General features: G+C 43.6%; 1 protein-coding gene across 1 annotated transcript in view; it reads left to right on the plus strand.

The window, feature by feature from the left end:
* LOC114668277 (uncharacterized) overlaps window positions 1-18560 on the plus strand; it is a 555445-nt gene that overhangs the window by 342840 nt on the left and 194045 nt on the right. The window contains exons 4-6 of the mRNA XM_051935131.1: window positions 7296-7470; window positions 16397-16462; window positions 16551-18276. Of these exons, the coding sequence (XP_051791091.1) occupies window positions 7296-7470; window positions 16397-16462; window positions 16551-18276 (1967 nt within the window). The remainder of the gene's footprint in view (window positions 1-7295; window positions 7471-16396; window positions 16463-16550; window positions 18277-18560) is intronic.

The raw sequence follows: 18560 nt of genomic DNA on the forward strand, positions 1-18560 counted from the left end.
ATAATATGTGATGACTTCAGCCATGTGACTTTGGAACGAATGATAAGAAATTTCTATCAGTTTGTGACCTGTTCCACTTGAAGAAATCAGCTGGACCTGCTGTATTCAAATGTTAAAGATGCCTTTAAATGTAATCTACTGACTCCCTTAGGCAAATCTGACCACAATCTGAGTCATCTTATTCCCAGTGTGAGGGATTGCCGGCCATATATTCCGGCCAACACCTCCAGGCCACCAGGTGGAGCTCTCCCAACAGCATGGAGGCTCCACAAATTCAAGCAGGGCCTTATGAACCTTGTAGTTTGGTATGCGCAGCCCTGCAGGATACCATGGGGGCCACCGGGAGCCACTGTGGGGAGGCTCTCAGACTGCTATGTGCCCTATAACCCGGAAGTCCGTCATGAACACATGACCGGAAGGAACGGCGTGCTTCCGGGGTGAAGAAATGGAGTTGTTATATGACCTGGAAGTGTTCCCAGTCATGTGGACAGAGAGGGCGAAACACTTCCAGGTCAAGGACTATAAAAGGACTATGGGAAATCCCAGACGTTGAGCTGAGCTGGGTGGAAGGGTGGCAACGCATCTGGGAGAGGAGGATTGGTTTATTGTATTGATTATTGATTTATATGTGTAGTGTGGAGTGGAGGGTGCTTTGTGCACAGTATTATCATAAAATAAATAATAATTGGAGTTTTACCCGGTGTTTGGTGTGGTACCTGAGGGTTCAAGAGGTTGATAAAAGCCTCAACTGCTACACCAGCTACAATCCTGTTATTAGACAGGAACCTGTTACCACCAGAATAGTGAGGAAGTGGAGCTGAAATTGAAATGAATGACTGATTTCAAATGACAGACTGGGAAATGATGTGTGAGCCACATGGAGACAATATTGAGGCACTCTGCCTCTGCATCACAGACTATATTAACTTCTGTGTCAACACAGTGGTACCCACAAAGACAGTGGGCACAGCATTCAAATCAGGTGACAGAGTGACTCTGAAGGATGTACAGAGTGTGCTAAAGAAAAAGCAGAGTGAAGGAAAGGAAGCTTACAAAGGTAAAATAGAAAACAATATCACTCAGAATAACATGAAGGATGTCTGGAATGGACTGGCCATAATTTCTGGTCACCTGTTCAGTCTGTCCCTAAGGTTTTAAAAGTCCCACTGCTGTGGAAAACATCCTGCATTGTTCCAAAGAAGGCAGGCAGCTCTTCACGTAATGAATACAGACCAGTGGCACTTACGTCGCACATCATGAAGAACTTTGAGAGGCTGGTTCTGGGCTATTTGAGTTATCTTATGGTAGACCACCTGGACTTATTGCATGTTGCCTATCAGACAAAGACTGGAGTGGAAAATACAATTATCTATCAGCTCCATAAGACTTATTCTCACCTGGACACTGCTGGCAGCACTGTGAGGATTGGAATTTTTGATTTTTCCAGCTCCTTCAATAGCACCCAGCCATCCTAATTAACACGTAAGATCAAAGATATTCAGATGGAAGAGCCTATGGTGTCCTGGATAGTGGACTATCTGTTAGGCAAACCACAGTTTGTGAGACTCAAGAACTGTGTCTCTGATGTGGATGTGAGCAGGAGCACCACAGTGAACAGTCCTGTCTCCTACTCTCTTCACTCTGTACACTTCTTACTATAAATATACCACCAGGTCATATCACTTGCACAAATTTTTAGATGATTCTCCACTAATGGGATGTATTGATACAAGGGAAGAGATAGAGTAGGGGAGTCAGATTCAGAACTTTACAGTGGATTCAGAGGTGGTCCACTCCTACAAGTACTTGGGGGCACACATTAATGAAAGGTTGGACTGGTCTCGGAACTCAGAGGAACTTTATAAGAAAGGGCAGAGCAGGCTCTTTTCCTTAGGAGACCACATTCCTTTAATGTGGGAAGTGACATCCTTCACATCTTCTACATCTCTTGATGACCAGTGTGGTATGCTGGATTGGCAACATCACTTCAAGAGAGGCTCACTGAATCAAGGAGCTAATTAAAAGGCCAAGCTCAGTTAAAGTACACACTCAAGACCCCCTGGAGGTCATAGCAAAGAAGAAAATTAAAACTAAATGGAGTGTTATTATGAACAAAGCTGTATATCCTCTTTCTGACACACCAACACTGAGGACTTTAAGCCAACAAAACAAGTGTGTCAACAAACACTACGGGGGTACTTTATACCAACAGCAATATGTCTGTGTAATGCCTCACTGTGACTGTGACAGCCAAGTCAGAACTTCTTTCTTTTTAATTGTCTTGCTTTATAGTCATTCCAGTGTGTGTTCAGACAAAAGTGTGTGTGTATATTTATTTGTTTACTTACTTACTTACCTACCTATTTATGCATTTATTTAAAAGAAATTATGTAAAAAGCCAAATTTCTCCTTGGGGATAAAGTTAGTTAGTTAGTTAGTTAGTTAGTTAGTTAGTTAGTTAGTTAGTTAGTTAGTTAGTTAGTTAGTTAGTTAGTTAGTTAGTTAGTTAGTTAGTTACTTCGTTCGTTCATTCGTTCTATCTGTGTGTGTGTAAATAAATCCCTTTGGTTATAAAGATCCACTGTTTTTGTCTTTTTTACTAGCCAGTCTTTGACAGTTTCCCCTTCTAGTGAGCTTTTTACTTTTTTGCGATTTTGTGCTTGGGAACTGGTTATTTTCACTTACCCAAATGATGTGTTACTCTTTTCTGGTCTGTTCAGTCTTGGAGAGGTCTCTCCTCAGCTGTTGACTTGGTGAAAAAGAAGTGTCTGTCTTCCTGCACCAGATGCCCTCTATCTACTTTAGCCACTTCAAATGTACAAAGTTTATACATTTAAAAGCAAAGCAAAATTTATTAAAACATACTAATAACAGTAAAATGTCTTGTTTCAAAGTCAGAAAGCTTAAGCAATACTTTTCAAAAAAGACAGGGAAGGTGAATAGGAGGAGCACCAAAGAAAACATCTGAGCAGGACAGCAAGAGAAGAAAAGAGGGAGCTTGTGTTCCAGGTAGCTTATCTTCTTGTTCTCACACACCCTTAGACAGTCTGTTCTTCATGCCAAATGGCCCATGTAGGGTTCCAGACCTCATGAAGTTACACACAGAGGATTGTCTAACTAATCTGATGATGGACAGCTTGTTCCAGAGACTTTGATCAAAGAAGACACTTGATCTTGTCAAAGGTGTCCATGTATACCACATCCAGTAACTTTGGTAGTAGGTACTCCCTTCTGCCATTTGATTTATAAACTTGTCATTGTAACCAGAGATTATAATCCCAGTTATACACTAAGATAACATAAAAGGTTAGGGTGGAGTGGTGGCTCTGAGGCTAAGGATCTGCACTGGTATGCAGAAGGTTGCCGGTTCGAGTCACTGCCAAAAAAGATCCTACTCTGCTGGGCCCTTGAGCAAGACCCTTAACCTGTAATTGCTCCAGGGGTGCTATACAATGGCTGACCCTGCGCTCTGACCCCAAGGGGTATACGAAAACTAACAAATTCCTAATACAAGAAATTGTATAAGGCAGAATAAATAAAGAAGGTAATGTGTTGTAAGTATATATTTTGCTCTGCAAAATGGCTGCTGTTGCATCATCCAGGTGAATGCTGTACACTGGTGTTGGTTAATGTTACCCCCATGTAAAGCTCTTTGAGTGACTTGAAAAGTGCTATATAAATTCAATTTCTTCTTCTTTTCTTCTATCATTAGTTGCCTGAGCAAAACATGCAACATACAGCAGTCTACAGTAGTTTTTAAGTAAAACTTCTGCAGTCTCAAAATGGTGATTTTGTTTCTCCAGGTCAGGAGATGAAACCCTTGCTGAACCAGTAGAAGGAGACAGTAAAATGAAGGGTCATATGTGGGTAGAGTTTGGTGGGGTCGTTGACAATGGCTTTCAACCCATGTATAAAGATGTTCCGTCAAATCATTTTATGTTTCATTCATTTTAGTTAAAACCAGTAAGCCCCGATTCTCTAAAGAATCGCAAATCTAAGAATGGCAATTACTTTCTGTTCCTTCTAATCTATGTAGGGATGTAAGATCATGGAGGGTGGGAGTGTCCTGGGAAAGTTCTCATTTAATGAAAGAAATACATTTGTAGTAAAGCTGTTTCCGTTTGGAACCATGACTCGTTCTAAATACATACGCATATATGGATAGATGCCGCATTCACTGTGTTTCCCAGTAGACACGATACGTGAGCCTTATTGTGAGTGGCAAAAGTGCCATCTAAACTAATACATTTACATGTGTAAACCGTGTATTCTGATGAAATATCAATAACGTATAAAACAGTATCGTTCTGGGTTGGCACCCTGCCCGGGATTGGTTCCTGCCTTGTGCCCTGCGTTGGCTGGGATTGGCTCCAGCAGACCCCCGTGACCCTGTGTTTGGATTTGGATGGGTGGACAGTATCGTTCACATACAACAGATTTCGGCGAATCGTTTAAATTCAATTATTAATATCCATGTATACACCAATACTGGCAAGTATTAAATAATAATAATTATAATTATTATTATTAACCATTCCTCCCATATACGTAACATTTTGGGGACTGCGTTCATACCTCTCTCGCTCACTCAGATCTTGTAATATGAGAGTATTCAGTTTGGCAATATGGTGCAGCCTTAGCTTATGGAAGACAGACACAACTAAAGACATGAGCATACAATGATGGTTGTCACTTTCAAACTGTGTTTCCTAAATGTTCTCCTTGAGAAAGAACATCATCAAGTTTGAGACATGTTACTAGCTAACAACAATCCACATAGTGACTAAATACGTTTAGCCAACACGTTGTTTGGAGGCTCACTTGAGCACCTAAATGCATAGCTTTGCTAGCTTAGCCTGGCTTAGCTAAAGTAACAATTAAACAATGGGATTTCCTAACGGCCATATATAACCAAAACAATTGTTCAGCCTTACCTATGAAATGTAATCCCCCGGGATTTGGTTTGGAGCGTACAGCGGTTTGTACAATCCCAAGCAGCACATTATTCATTACTTCACTCCGCAGCAGTGCCACTCACAATATGGCGGCGACGTTGATGTACGATTCTGCTAGTCATGAGGTGTCTAGGTACTCTATGTCAATGTTTAAATATGTCACCATAGTAACTTGTTGGCGTACACGCTTTATGTCATGTTCAGTTTACAGGTTGTGTTGTGTTGTTTGGGCACCACTTACAGACTTTGGGAAGACTTGTATTTTGGGAAGCCGCTGGGTGTGACTGTTGGGCGCTGTGCAAGTGCGCGCGCGCTTTTGGCATGGGTTGTGTCTGGCGTCCATGTATATATACAACCGTCGTAAACATCACTAAACGAAGGTTTTATATGCGGTGGTGTGCGCGTTCGGGCGGGGGTTGTATTGTGACCTGAAGTGTAGTTCACAGGTTGTGTTGTGTTGTTTGGGCGCCACTCACTGACTCTGGGAAGCCACTGGGTTTGACTCTGGGGTACTGAGTCGCAGTGCGCATGTGCTTCGATGTGACTCTGGGGCGCTGAGTCACAGTGCGCGTGCACTTCGATGCGTCCATGAGCCCATGAGCCTGCGTCCGTACATCCTGCGTCCGTACATCTGGTATTGTGACCTGAAGTGTAGTTCACAGGTTGTGTTGTGTTGTTTGGGCGCCACCCATTGAGTCTGGAAAGCCGCTGGGTTTGACTCTGGGGCGCTGAGTCACAGTGTGCGTGCGCTTCGATGTGACTCTGGGGCGCTGAGTCGCAGTGCGTGTGCACTTCGATGCGTCCATGAGCCTGTGAGCCTGTGTACGTACATCCTGCGTCTGTACATCCGGTATACAACCTTCGGTTAGTAATATGGAACCTGAAGTGTAGTTCACAGGTTGTGTTGTGTTGTTTGGGCGCCACCCCTTGAGTCTGGGAAGCCGCTGGGTTTGACTCTGGGGCACTGAATCGCAGTGCGCGTGTGCTTCGATGTGACTCTGGGGCGCTGAGTCGCAGTGCGCGTGCGCTTCGATGCGTCCATGAGCCTGTGAGCCTGCGTCCATACATCCGGTATACAACCTTCGGTTAGTAAAATGGATGTCAGTCAAACTGACCTCCAGTGGGGTTAACATGGAGAAGTGAAACAGCACTTTGAGAAGGAGACAGAGAAAGAAGCTTTAGTAAGGGCTGGTCCAGGTCTGTGGCTAAGGTCAAACGGGTGCTCAATATTTCTAGAATAACAGAGTCATGAGTTTGGATTAAATCTGATTGGAAATGCTAGAAGCACCAGGTATGTAGATGGTGCTTTAGTTACTATGTGTCATCACTACTGCATGGAAAGAAGGGATAGTGACTCAGGAGTTCCAGAAGTGACTCTACTCTGTTGGCCCCTGAGCAGATCTCTTAACCTGTCACTGCTCTGTCTTGGGTATAACGTTAATCTGCATCCAGCCCTGCAAGTAGGCCCTCCAACCTGCAGAGAAAAACCTGGGGGTTGGTGTCAGAATTGGCACTCCAGCCACCATAAAAAAAAACTCACACTGTTCCTCTCTGTCTGAATTAGTGTGATGCAGAGGTGTCACCAATTGCATGGCTGCACTCGGGTCCTAATCTGGGATCCTGAGTTGGTTTGTCATGTGGTGGGTGCGGCAATGCACTGTATCAACACGTGCCCCTAACCTCTCTCTCTCACGTTCTACTTAACAGAAGGTGGTGTCACACCAGAGAAAAGAGTCAGAAAACAAGAAGAAATGCAATCTCTTTCTGCAGAGCTTTATGAAAAAGATATAAAACATTAGTTCTTGTACAATTAACAAATGGTTGATAACAATAAACTTTGATGGCTGCTGTTCATACATACTTACTAAGTGAATAGAGGCCAGATAGCGATCATGTCAGACTGACCTGTGACCTCCCTGAGCTTCCACTATTCCTGCAGCTCTTCATTTTTTTTTTTCTAATTCCAATTCAGGTTTGACGCAGAACTTTCCTAAAGTTATAAAAACATTCTCTCATGAGGATCTCCTCAAGATCACAGAATATTACAAGCCCTATCTGACCTATGTGATTGAATACGACATCACAAGTATCCTGCAGAACCTGGTCACCAAGAACATGTTCACTAATGATGAGGCCAAGGTAGGCATGTCTCCCTTTTAGGATGTGAAGCACAAAACTGAGCATAGATGGTGAGCTCAAGATGATTGTCCAAAACGGCCTGTCTATCCATAAGGGAGCTTACTGTTATCATGTGGTCATCAAACCAGACTGACTGCACTGAGTCTTCTCCTCTAGTGGTCATCTCCAAACTGACTCTCTAGTCACTTGCTTGTCTTTCAGAGATTCAAAGCCAAAGAAAAATGTGAGGGTCAAGCAGGTGTGGAGTCCTTCATCAGTGACATAATGAAGATGGAAAAAGCAATACTGGTGAGCCTGTGGGAGGCACTGGCTGAAGAACTTGTGAGATTTCCATCACCAAACATGACAAATATACTGAAGGAGGTGACAGAATGGGGTGAGTTAATGGAGTATTACCTGACAGAGAACCGTTGAATGTAGTGGACACAGCGAAGGGAAATGGAGGGAGGGTCACAGAAACACAAAACACAATGTTACTGTCTGTGGGCCTATTGACACAGTGCTGTCAGGTCCACCACTAACATGGAGATGCCTACTTGATAGCTGCATAGAGTCTGAAAATGGGTCCAAGGATTTCATCCCGATACCTAATGGCAGTCAAGGTGTCATTGTTTAACCTGTAGAGGTCTGTAAGTCCCTCTATGGATATGCCTCCCCAGACCATCACTGACCCACCTCCAAACCAGTCATGCTGAACAATGTTACAGGCAGCATAATGTTCTCCACGGCTTCTCCAGACTCTTTCACATCTGTCACATGTGCACTTGGTGAACCTGCTTTCATATGTGAAAACCACAGGATGCCAGTGGTGGACCTGATAATTCTGGCATTCTATGGCAAATGCCAGTCGTGCTGACTAGAGGACGTTGGGCCCTCAGGCCACCCTCATGAAGTCTGTTTCTAATTGTTTGGTCAGAGATATTCACACCAGTGGCCTGCTGGAGGTCATTTTGTATGCTCTAGCAGTGCTCATCCTGTTCCTCCTTGCTGGTCCTGCTGATGGGATAAGGACCTTTTACGGCCCTGTCCAGCTCTCCTAGAGTAACTGCCTGTCTCCTGGATTGTCCTCCATGCCCTTGAGACTGTGCCTGTAGACGCAGCAAACCTTCTGGCAATGGCACGTAGTAATGTACCATCCTGGAGAAGTTGGACTACCTGTGTCAGCTCTGTAGGGTCCAGGTATGGCCTCATGCTACCAGTAGTGACACTGACCACAGCTAAATGCAAACAAGTGACAACAGATGAGGAGGGAAAAATGTCAGTGGCCTCAACCTGTTAAACCATTCATTCCTGTTTTGGGGGTTGTCTCATTGTTGCCCCTCTAGTGCACCTGTTCTTAATTTCATTAACACCAAAGCAGCTGAAACCGATAAACAACCCCCTCTGCTACTTAACTGACCAGATCAATAGCCCAGACATTTCATTGACTTGATGCTATACTCTGATGAAAAAGTAATTTTTTTGAGCAGGATATATATATCAGTTTTCTGATTCACATTTTATTGTAATAGGTAATATAAGTGGTCATTCCAGAGCCTTTGGATACACTATATTTTTTTGTTTTCCCTTGTGGTGCAAAAATGAACAAATTCTGAGGATTGCCCACTCTAGAACATGCTACGTAGAGTTGTCCGTGTGAAAAGCATGCATTTTCCAAATTGATGCCTGCAACTTGCAGTGATTGCCCTTGAGCCTTATTAATTTACATAGCAAAAGCCAAACGAACAGGAAATTGTAGCCGTTTGAAATCAAAGGGTAAATCATTTCGGAATCAGCGGTATTCTTAGTATGAAAACATCTTCACGTCTTGCACAACCTGTTATGATAATTGCTTCAATAATATTTGGATAGAAAGTCTTGACACAAAGGCGAGTCCCATTACAGTTTTGGAGGATCAAGATTAAGAAGTAGCATGATAGGTGCTCCAGTTTTAAGGCACAAATTGTGCGGGGGAAGTCCTGCTAGTTCCAAAGAATTCAGAAACTCTGTTGGAAACAGCACAGCTTGAGCAGGGTCTATGGCAGTGTCGATAGATTTGTAATCTTTAGGGCTGCCAGGAATCATCTGCTGGATGTGAATATTTATTTTGTTCACACTGTCATTCTTGGGAGCTAAAATACCTCTTTGAGATAGCCATTCATGTGTTTTATAATTCACTTGAATATTGGGGAAAACTTTTTCTTGTAGCTCCTGAACACTTGCAACAATATTGCAAAAGGATCTTTCAAATTCAATCAGACCGGTGTTACTATCTATAGGAACCTTCCCATCTCCAAGCATAAGCAATTGTTTAGAGAACAATTCAGAAAAGGTGTCACGACACAAATGAACTCTTTGTTGTGAGCATAATGTTTCTGACGTTTTTCCACAGGTGCGATGCTTTAAGACATGCATTCAGCTCATCAGCAGGTGTTGATCTTCGACTAACAGGAAGTGTCTGCCGGAAGTCACCAGCTAAAACAACAACAGTTCCTCCCATCAAAGAGTTGTTTGAACGTAGGTCTTGTAGTGTTTGGTCAAGAGCCTCTAGAGCTTTTCTATGAGCCATTGTGCACTCATCCCAAATGATCATGCTGCAGTTTTGAAGCACTTTGGCTTGTCCTGATCCTTTGCTAATATTGCATACAGGACTGTCACTATGAGCCAAGTTTAGTGGCAGCTTCAACGCTGAATGTGCTGTTCACCCTCCTTGAAGGAGTGTGGAAGCAATACCTGAAGGTGCCACTGCCAATGCAATCTTCCTTTGCTGACGAATCTTGGCCAAAATCAGATTGATGGGGAATTTTTTTCCAGTTCCACCATGTGCATTAAGGAAAACAATATATCCTATGTTTGTATATATGAGATTCAATATGATATTGTAAGCAACTCTCTGATGTTTTACCACCCGTGGCTCATTTTCAGAGATGTATTTTTCAAGATCTTCGAATCTATAGTTTGTTTCGCGTAAGATTTCAGAAGACAGTTGGTTGTCACCCGAGTCTCAGATAGGAGATGGCAACTCAAGGACTTGTAAGGATTTCCCTGCCATTGAGTGGCACAGGTCTTCTAAAAGCGTCAGAGCTGTGTTATAGATCTCTTCATAGAAGTCAACTGTCACAGCAGGATTCTCTCTTCTAAGCTGTATTAAAATGTCTTCACTAAGACCTGTTTTGTATTTTTCCCATAATTTAAATAGGCTAGCAAGTGCGCAGGTAGTCAGCAATATGGCAAAAATGTGTCTTAGTCTATATGATGACTGTGTTGCAGTGGCTTCATTGCCATTGTCATGTCCCAGTGTTGGTCATTTTCCAACAATCCTCGTCTTTCGCAAGCTTCCCTGAAAGTTTCACACATGACTCCATTGACAGTCCGTAAGTATGCAAAAGATGTTGGCCCCTTGACGACATGGACCAGCATGCGCAGATAAAAGCACTCAGTATTTGAAGGATGAACAGTGTAAACATGACCCAAAGCTTCAGTAGCCCACACTCTTGGATACCCGTCTACTTTGCTTCCTTGCTTTCGCCTTTGGAATGTTTTGTTGGGAACATTCCATGTATAATACTTTGGCACATCACAGTAGAGAAGTGACTGCGTAAATGCATCATGTTGGCATAAATCAAAAAATGCTGTAAGTGTTGTTTTTGGTGGGACCTGTACCTGCTGTTGCGAGTTTCCGGGCTGAAAGTACATCCTTTGTCCATTTTACAAATGGATGCTAAGATGCACAACTGTCGGAAACCTTTCATGGATAGGAAAACCAAGTGTCCTCCACACAGCTTCACTGCTGCTAATGTATCTTCCAAGTTGAAATGCTTGCACCTCATCAACTATAGGACCATTTTTCTTAAGTTCAAATACTGCTTGATCACTTCCTTTGTTCACGTATTTGCAAATGTATTTGATGGATTGCACAGAATGGCACCACTCCACGTTTATATGAGCTTGGAACATCTTTGATAGAAGTGGGTTGTAGGGAACAATCCACCTGTTGTCCACCTCAATCTCCTGGTAACCACCACCAATGCGCATTTTTATAGTAGTAGTAAAACCTCCATCACCTGGTTTTTGTCATCTGTATAGCGAATATCCATCTTGGCCAGTCTGTGTTTCTTGAAGCAGATCTCGGGGATACTTCTTCAAACATTTTCCATCAAACATGCAAGAAGAATGTTTGTTGAGGTTTCCACATGGGCCGTGGATCATGTTTTTACGAACTATTTCAAATAGGAGAAGATCCAGTTCTTGATTTGGTAGCTCAGCACTAATCACATTGTTAATATCAATGGGCCGTATTTTCTGTTTTAGCCATATCAACACATGCGAATGAGGGAGTCCACGCTTTTGCCATTCTATAGAGTATATCCAACACTGTCTTTCTCCAAAGATATGTGATTTGGTAATCATGTTGATCATCTTTGAAAGCTTCTGCTTGAAGATGCGAGCAAGAAGATCATGGTGATCAATACATGATTGACCTTCATGCAAGTGTATATTGATTTCCTGCCAGGCTAGATTGCACGTGAATGTGATAAACAAATCTGGTCGTCCATATTTCCTCACATATGTCATTGCGTCTTGAGAATATTCATGCATGTGTCGTGGACTTCCAGTGACAGTTGAAGGCAGTATCACCATTGTCCCCAACTGGTTCTGATCAGCATCATTTGAAACAGCATCTCGAAGGTGAATGTACTCTTCCACTCGCAGCTTCTTTTGATTCATTCTAATGTAAAGCAAACGTTCGCTTTGATTTTGGCGTACATGTCCACAATGTATTGATGGAAAAGTTGCCGGCATTTCAAGATGTGATTCTCTTCAGAAACTCTACTCATTAGTCGGTAAGCATAAAAGTCCATTGCACTGACTTTCTTGCCAGCACCAGAGTTTCCGGTAGATGGATCTGTTTCTGGAATTCCAAAGTAATACCCATCTTTGCCTTGCCAAAAGATTAGTGGATACTGAAGGGCATCATACAACCTGTTTGTGTCTGCCACATGCTGAAGACTTCTGTTCCTTTTCTCAAAGATAATGTCCCGTGTCCCAAAGTCATTGCCTACCATTACAATGGCAACCTCATCAAGTGTTGGAGCATTGAATCATCGGTGATGCTATCCCTGTGGCATTTTGTCAGCTCTTTTGACAACTTTATAATCATCTGTTGGCATACATTCAAGTGCAGTCTTGAAAAGGGTGACATATGCGTTGTTCTCATGAAGGAATCGTTCTAAATCCATCACAATGTCCAGTCTCACGTTCGGTATTCTGCAGTGTCTATGATGCACTGTTGTGGAAATATCTCCCATGAAGTAGATCTGAAGGAACTCAATTACTTCCATTCAGTTAATGGAAGTAATGATCTTATTGTATGGTAAACTTGACCTTACACTTTGAATGTGGGCATGAACCCATCCTCTCGTATTTGTTTAGTTTCACCAAAAGAAGTCATTTGAAAACAGGAATTGTACTTACTGATGTTGTTCAAGAAATGCTTTGAAATTGGTGTTGATCCGGACATCAAAGAGTGTAGAGGTGCAGGTGGACGAAGTAGAGATGGCAGTTTCACCTTCCCATTTGAGCAACACAATCCCAGTGACTCTCCTTTCCATTTTAGAGCTCCACAATGAACACAGATATGATCCATTCAGCCAATAACAGCAACAGGATGTTCATGATATGCAACCTGTCAGTTATATGTGAAAGCCATATTTTTTAAATCGTGCTGCATTTGTCTACGTGTTGCATCAGCAGCCCTTCGCCTGTTGGAAGACAGCCTGCCTTCCCTTCCAATTCAACGTCTTTTTTTCGGTGGCATGGGTATATTAGCGAAAAGCAGGACAATTATAATGTGTTACATGGTATAACGTATGGAATAAGCACCACAGTGAGATGAATTTACCTTATTTTCAATACGTCGGAAAGTGAACAAATAGCACCAGTCAGTCAGAAAGACCAACACTGAAATCGTACTGTGTTGGCAGACAGCCTGCCTTCCCTTTCTTCAGATGTTTCATCTGCTCTTGCATCAGCAGCCCTTCTTTTTTGGCAGACAGCTTGGTTTCCCTTACTTGAGATTTTTTATCCGCTCTTGCATCAGCAGCCTTTCTCCTGTTGGCAGACAGCCTGGTTTCCCTTTCTTCAGATGATTCACAGGGACCAAACGTGCTGCTAGATGGCGCCGCCATTAACATCTGTTGCAACATGCGGCCATCTTGTCGATGATAAGTACGGGGACGTGTGCTGAATGTTGTTAGTGAAAAGGTGCCCTGCACTTCATCACGAACATTTTTCCCAACCAAACATACCCCATGACCTCCTTGTGGTCACATATATATATACAGTGAAAAGGTGCTATATAGGCAACCGACCCAACACAGACTGGACACGGAGGCACACGTAAAATAAATACACTATTTATTTTTCTTCACCTGTGGGGCACGTCTTCACCATAATCCCCACAGGCACAACACAGTCCCAAGCACAAATATACCAAATAAAACACACAACAAAGCACTCTTTTCTTCCTCCACCACTCCTCCCAGGTAACCTCATCCTCCTCCTTTCGATTCTGGCTCCCAGAGTGGTGGCTGATGGCATTTTTTATAGTTCACCCGGAAGTGCTCCAGTTGCTTAATTGCCAAGTTCCGGCTGCACTTCTGGGTGTGGTCTAAACACTGCCCATAAGGGCTCAGGAGTTCCAGCTGCAGCACCCCCTGGCGGTGCCTACAGGACCCAACAGGGCTGCACCCAACTCCAATTCCCATGGAGCCCTGTGGGAAACCGAGGCACCGCTCCAACCCATGGGTACAGCCATCTAGCGTTCAGGGGGAGGTATTGCACTGCCCATGACTGCTCCCGCTGAGCATATAACGAAGGGGCGTCCCGGCCGGTCATGGACCTCAGCTGTCCACCACAATATATTTATATATATATATCAGACCACATGGGGGCAACTGCCCTGGTTTCTTTGGGGGGCACGTGTACAGAGCATGGAAGCTCATCCCTGTAGGGGCCCGTGGTCACCGCCAGGGGGCGCCCGGATGCCTGGAGAGCCCTGGACCTCAGCACTTCCGCCACACCAGGAAGTGCTGGGGAGAAGAAGAGCAGGGACACCCGGAGTGCTTCCAGGGATGCAGCCGGCACTTCCGCCACACTGGGGCGTGTCAGTGGAAGATTGCCAAGAATCACCTGGAGCACATCTGGGTGATTATAAAAGGGGCCGCCTCCCTTCATTCAGGGCTTGAGTCGGGTGGAAGAAGGACGAAGCTGGAAGGCGAGGAGTGGAGGCAGCCTGAAGAGACACAAGGCAAGAGTGTGAGGCCTGGACTTTGGAGGAGTTTGGGGTTGTGTGGCACTTTAAGACTGTAAATATTAATTGTAAAATAAATGTGTGGTGGTGAGTAACAACATGTCTGCCTGTCTGTGTCCAGGGCTTAGTCCACAATATATATATAGTGAGACAGACACCAGCAGCTCTACAAAACACAAAGTTTATTTACAACAAAGTCACCCCACACACACAGTGCCCCTGCACCAATCACCATTACATGGGCCTTTATATGTCCCTGGGCCGCCTTTCTTCCTCACTCTTGAGCTTTGTCCTCTTCCACCCGACTCTGGCTTCTTGACTGTAGGAAGGTGGCCCCTTTTATATTCACCCAGATAGGGCGGTTGTCCCCTTGTGGCCCGGGGTATGTATAGTCCGCCTCTCGGTCCTTCCAGGCGTATATATATATATATATATATAAAATGCTCCTAAACCTGATCCACATACACCACAGATAATGTATACACAGTCAAATCTCAGAAACACACTTTTACACAAACACATCCCAAATAACTTGTACACAAATTCAAAAATGCTTATTATGATTTTCTTATGCACAAACTGCAACAACATTATAAAAGCAGCAGCCTCTAACAGCGACTCCAAACAACATGTGCTACAATACAAACAACTCTTTATACTTCATGGAACATCACTTACACAAAACATAACACGTAACACAAACTCGTACCACAACAACCTTCTGTATTACATCAAACTCCAGTTCCAGAATGTGCAGTGGATCAAACAAGAAGAACAATCAGCAAAGACATCCAAATGCTAAAAGCACAATCCAATGGCAGATGAATTCAAATGAGGAAAAAAAAAATGCCATCCAGACGAGCTCTCACTGACCATTCCTGAGAGCTCCCGCTGGCAGATCATTTTGATCCGTGAGGTCAATAAGGCTCCAAACACTTTCCCACAGATGTGTATTCCTTTGACCAACTACTGGTATATTCACTCCACTTAGTCAGTTCCTAATATTCCGTTATGGCTATTGACACACAACTTGGCTTACTTGTTGTGCAGGAAGCCTTCCATCTCTTGTCTTCCTCCTCGCTGTGTAGCAGTGTTCTTTTTTAAACACAATATCTAATCACAACATCCTCTACCAAGGTTCAGAGGTGCCATAAGGACGGAGTGTAGTCTTGCAGCATACATACATTGAACCTCTCAGGGCGCTTGTAGTCTAAACATGTATTGCAGCAAGTGGAACAGATAAAGAAAAGTAAACACAATACACTATGGACGATTTAGATTTGTTAAATCTATTAAAAAACTTTAAAGGGTTGATAAGTTGATCCACCATACTTGTATATAAACTGGGATGCCACTGGCACCTAATTGTCACCTATCATGTTTGCCCCTTTGACATGGCTATCGCTCCTCCCTTATTCACTTCATAAACTGACAGCTTACATGGATGTTCAGTAATAATATATTTGTTCTTCTTTAGCAGGAAGTCACCGATTCCATTGTTTCCGCCATATCTGATCTTAGCACTCCCTTCAGGTCCTAGTGTAAACACTAGGATTGCATCTTCATTTTCACTTTCCTAAATCTTTCTGGGATTAACATGTTTATTTCCCCCTCTGGTTTTCAGCCATCTTGTGTTTTTAGAAGTTTCACCATCAAATTCACATGAAGCTTATCATTCCCATGAGGCCTCAGTAGATAGTTCCTGTGTTCTCTAATATCACACCTTGTGCTTTCTTCAGCACAATAGAAACACAATATGTCTGCTGTGCCTAATGCTGTCTAGTCAATCACCTCCCGGGCCTTCTTTCTTGAACAATTAATTTCAGGCCTTACAACATGGAAACACATTACTGGTCTGCTCCAAACAAAGTCCACATTAGCAGCAGTCCTTTAGTTTTTTATGTTGTTTTTTTGGTGGATACCTCACAGTACAATTACTTATACTTGTTTTGTGTTAATCTACTCCATCAAATGCTGTGATTGTCTCCTTTGTCTCTTGTTGTCTCTTCAGGACCAGACCTCTTGAAGGTCATTCAGGCCAGTCTCCAGCCTTTTCCCATTCATACTCATATTAAAGGTAACTCACTGGTCTCCTATTTCTAGTCATTAGCTTGTCTATTGTTCTACTCTTCAATTTCCTCACTTGTTCTCATTTTAACTTTCAGGCCTCAATGATACACACAGAGATGGTGTGTATGAATCCACAAGAACTCTGGAGGATCAGGTTTCTCTTGGAGATCCACGGACCAGGGCTGTGGTCTTTGAGACTCGATACACAGAGCTGATAGTCATTGGTCAGTACAAAAAGACCTACAGTGAGACTCACCATGAACTTGTGAAGATGGGGAAGACTCATGCAGAGCTGGTGGAAGGGAGGACAAAGGAGAAATGTGAGCGAATCTGGACTGAGCAAATTTTTAGGAGGAGTCCAGGAAGTGAAACTGCCCCACATATTGTAGTGGTCAGTGGAGTGGCTGGAATTGGGAAGACAACTATGGTGCAGAAGATCATGTTTGATTGGGCCAGAGGCACTCAGTACCAGAGGTTTTCATTTGTATTCTTGTTTAAATTCAGGGAGCTCAACCTCTTAGACACAGAGACAGAGCCCCAGATGCCTCTGACCAGGCTGATTGTAAGGCACTATAAATATCTCAGTGACCCGAGACTAAGAGAAATCCTGCAGAAACCCGAGTCTCTCCTCTTTATTCTTGATGGTCTTGATGAGTACAAACACAAATTGGACTTCACACAGAGGCGGGTCTGCTCAAACCCAGATGACTACTTTCCTGTCCACATCCTAGTCACAAGCCTTGTCAAAAGAACATTACTGAAGGGCTGTTCAGTCCTTATAACGACCAGACCAACAGCCTTGGAGGCCCTGGAGATAGAGAAAATTGATCGGTTTGCAGAGATCCTGGGGTTCTTCCCTGAACAAAGGCTGATGTACTTTAAGAAGTTCTTTGGTGATACTGATCAGGGCTCTGAAGCTTTTCAGTATGTTGAGGAGAACGCCATCCTGTACACCATGTGCTTCAACCCCTCGTACTGCTGGATTATCTGTTCTGTACTGAAAAACCACTTTATGACACCTGAAGAAGAGCGAGGAGCTGCCCCCAGAACTGTCACTGATCTTTTTGTGATGTTCCTACACAACATCCTCACCAATCACAGGCGAGAAGCCAAAGACCAGCGGGGGATTCTGATCAAACTAGGAAAGATGGCTTATTATGGGGTGTCCAACAAGACTCTTGTGTTTTATGACAAGCTTGAAATGTCCACCTTTGGTCTACAACCAGTCTCATCTTCTCAGTTCCTCTCAGGGTTCCTCAAAGAAATCCTGCAAAGAGAGAGCACTCTGGAGCACACGACATACACATTCTACCACCTCACCCTGCAGGAGTTCATAGCCGCCTGCTCCTTCTACCTTGATCCATCAGGGGGCATCGGGGAGCTGCTTGTGAAGCTGGACTCATGTAAAGATGGCCGGTTTGAGATTCTTACTCGATTCCTGGCAGGACTGGCCAGGTCTTCTGTGTTTAAAATATTGGGGGGAATCCTGGGAGAGTTTGAGAGAAAGACGGCAAAGTGGATACTGCAGTGGGTTAACCAGAAGGCTGAATTGGTGCTACAGGGTAAAGATAAAAGTGAAGCTCTGCGAGTGTGTCAGTGGCTCTTTGAGACTCAGAATAACAGATTAATTAGAGACTCCATTGGGAAGGATTTAAAAATGGACTTCAGTGACATGACTTTATCTCCTCTGGACTGTGCTGTGCTGGGCTCTGTCATCAGCTGCTGTGGAGAACTTGAGGAGCTTGTCCTGTCAGACACAGAGCTCACCCCAGAGTGTATCAGTAGACTGACACCAGGACTCATCTGCTGTAGGCATATCATGTGAGTAATAAATTAATTTAGTTTTATTGTTTGTAAACAGAGCAGAGTTTAATTCAAGTCTTTAAATCTGCCTTGCTCTGAACTCATTAGATCTTCTAAGCCCTGCTCCCACCTAACAGGAAGTGATGTCACTGCTGTGATGTGTCACATGGACGTGTCGCTCTATCAGCTGTTCTACACTTCACAGTAGCACAGTAAGACTTCACTCAGTCTGAGCCCAGGGTTTGTCTTAGTCTGAGTCCTACAGTAATTGCTTGCATCATTCTTTAAAATTTACAAATGTG

Source organism: Erpetoichthys calabaricus, chromosome 1, assembly GCF_900747795.2.
Source record: "Erpetoichthys calabaricus chromosome 1, fErpCal1.3, whole genome shotgun sequence".
In the NCBI taxonomy this organism is placed as follows: domain Eukaryota; kingdom Metazoa; phylum Chordata; class Cladistia; order Polypteriformes; family Polypteridae; genus Erpetoichthys; species Erpetoichthys calabaricus.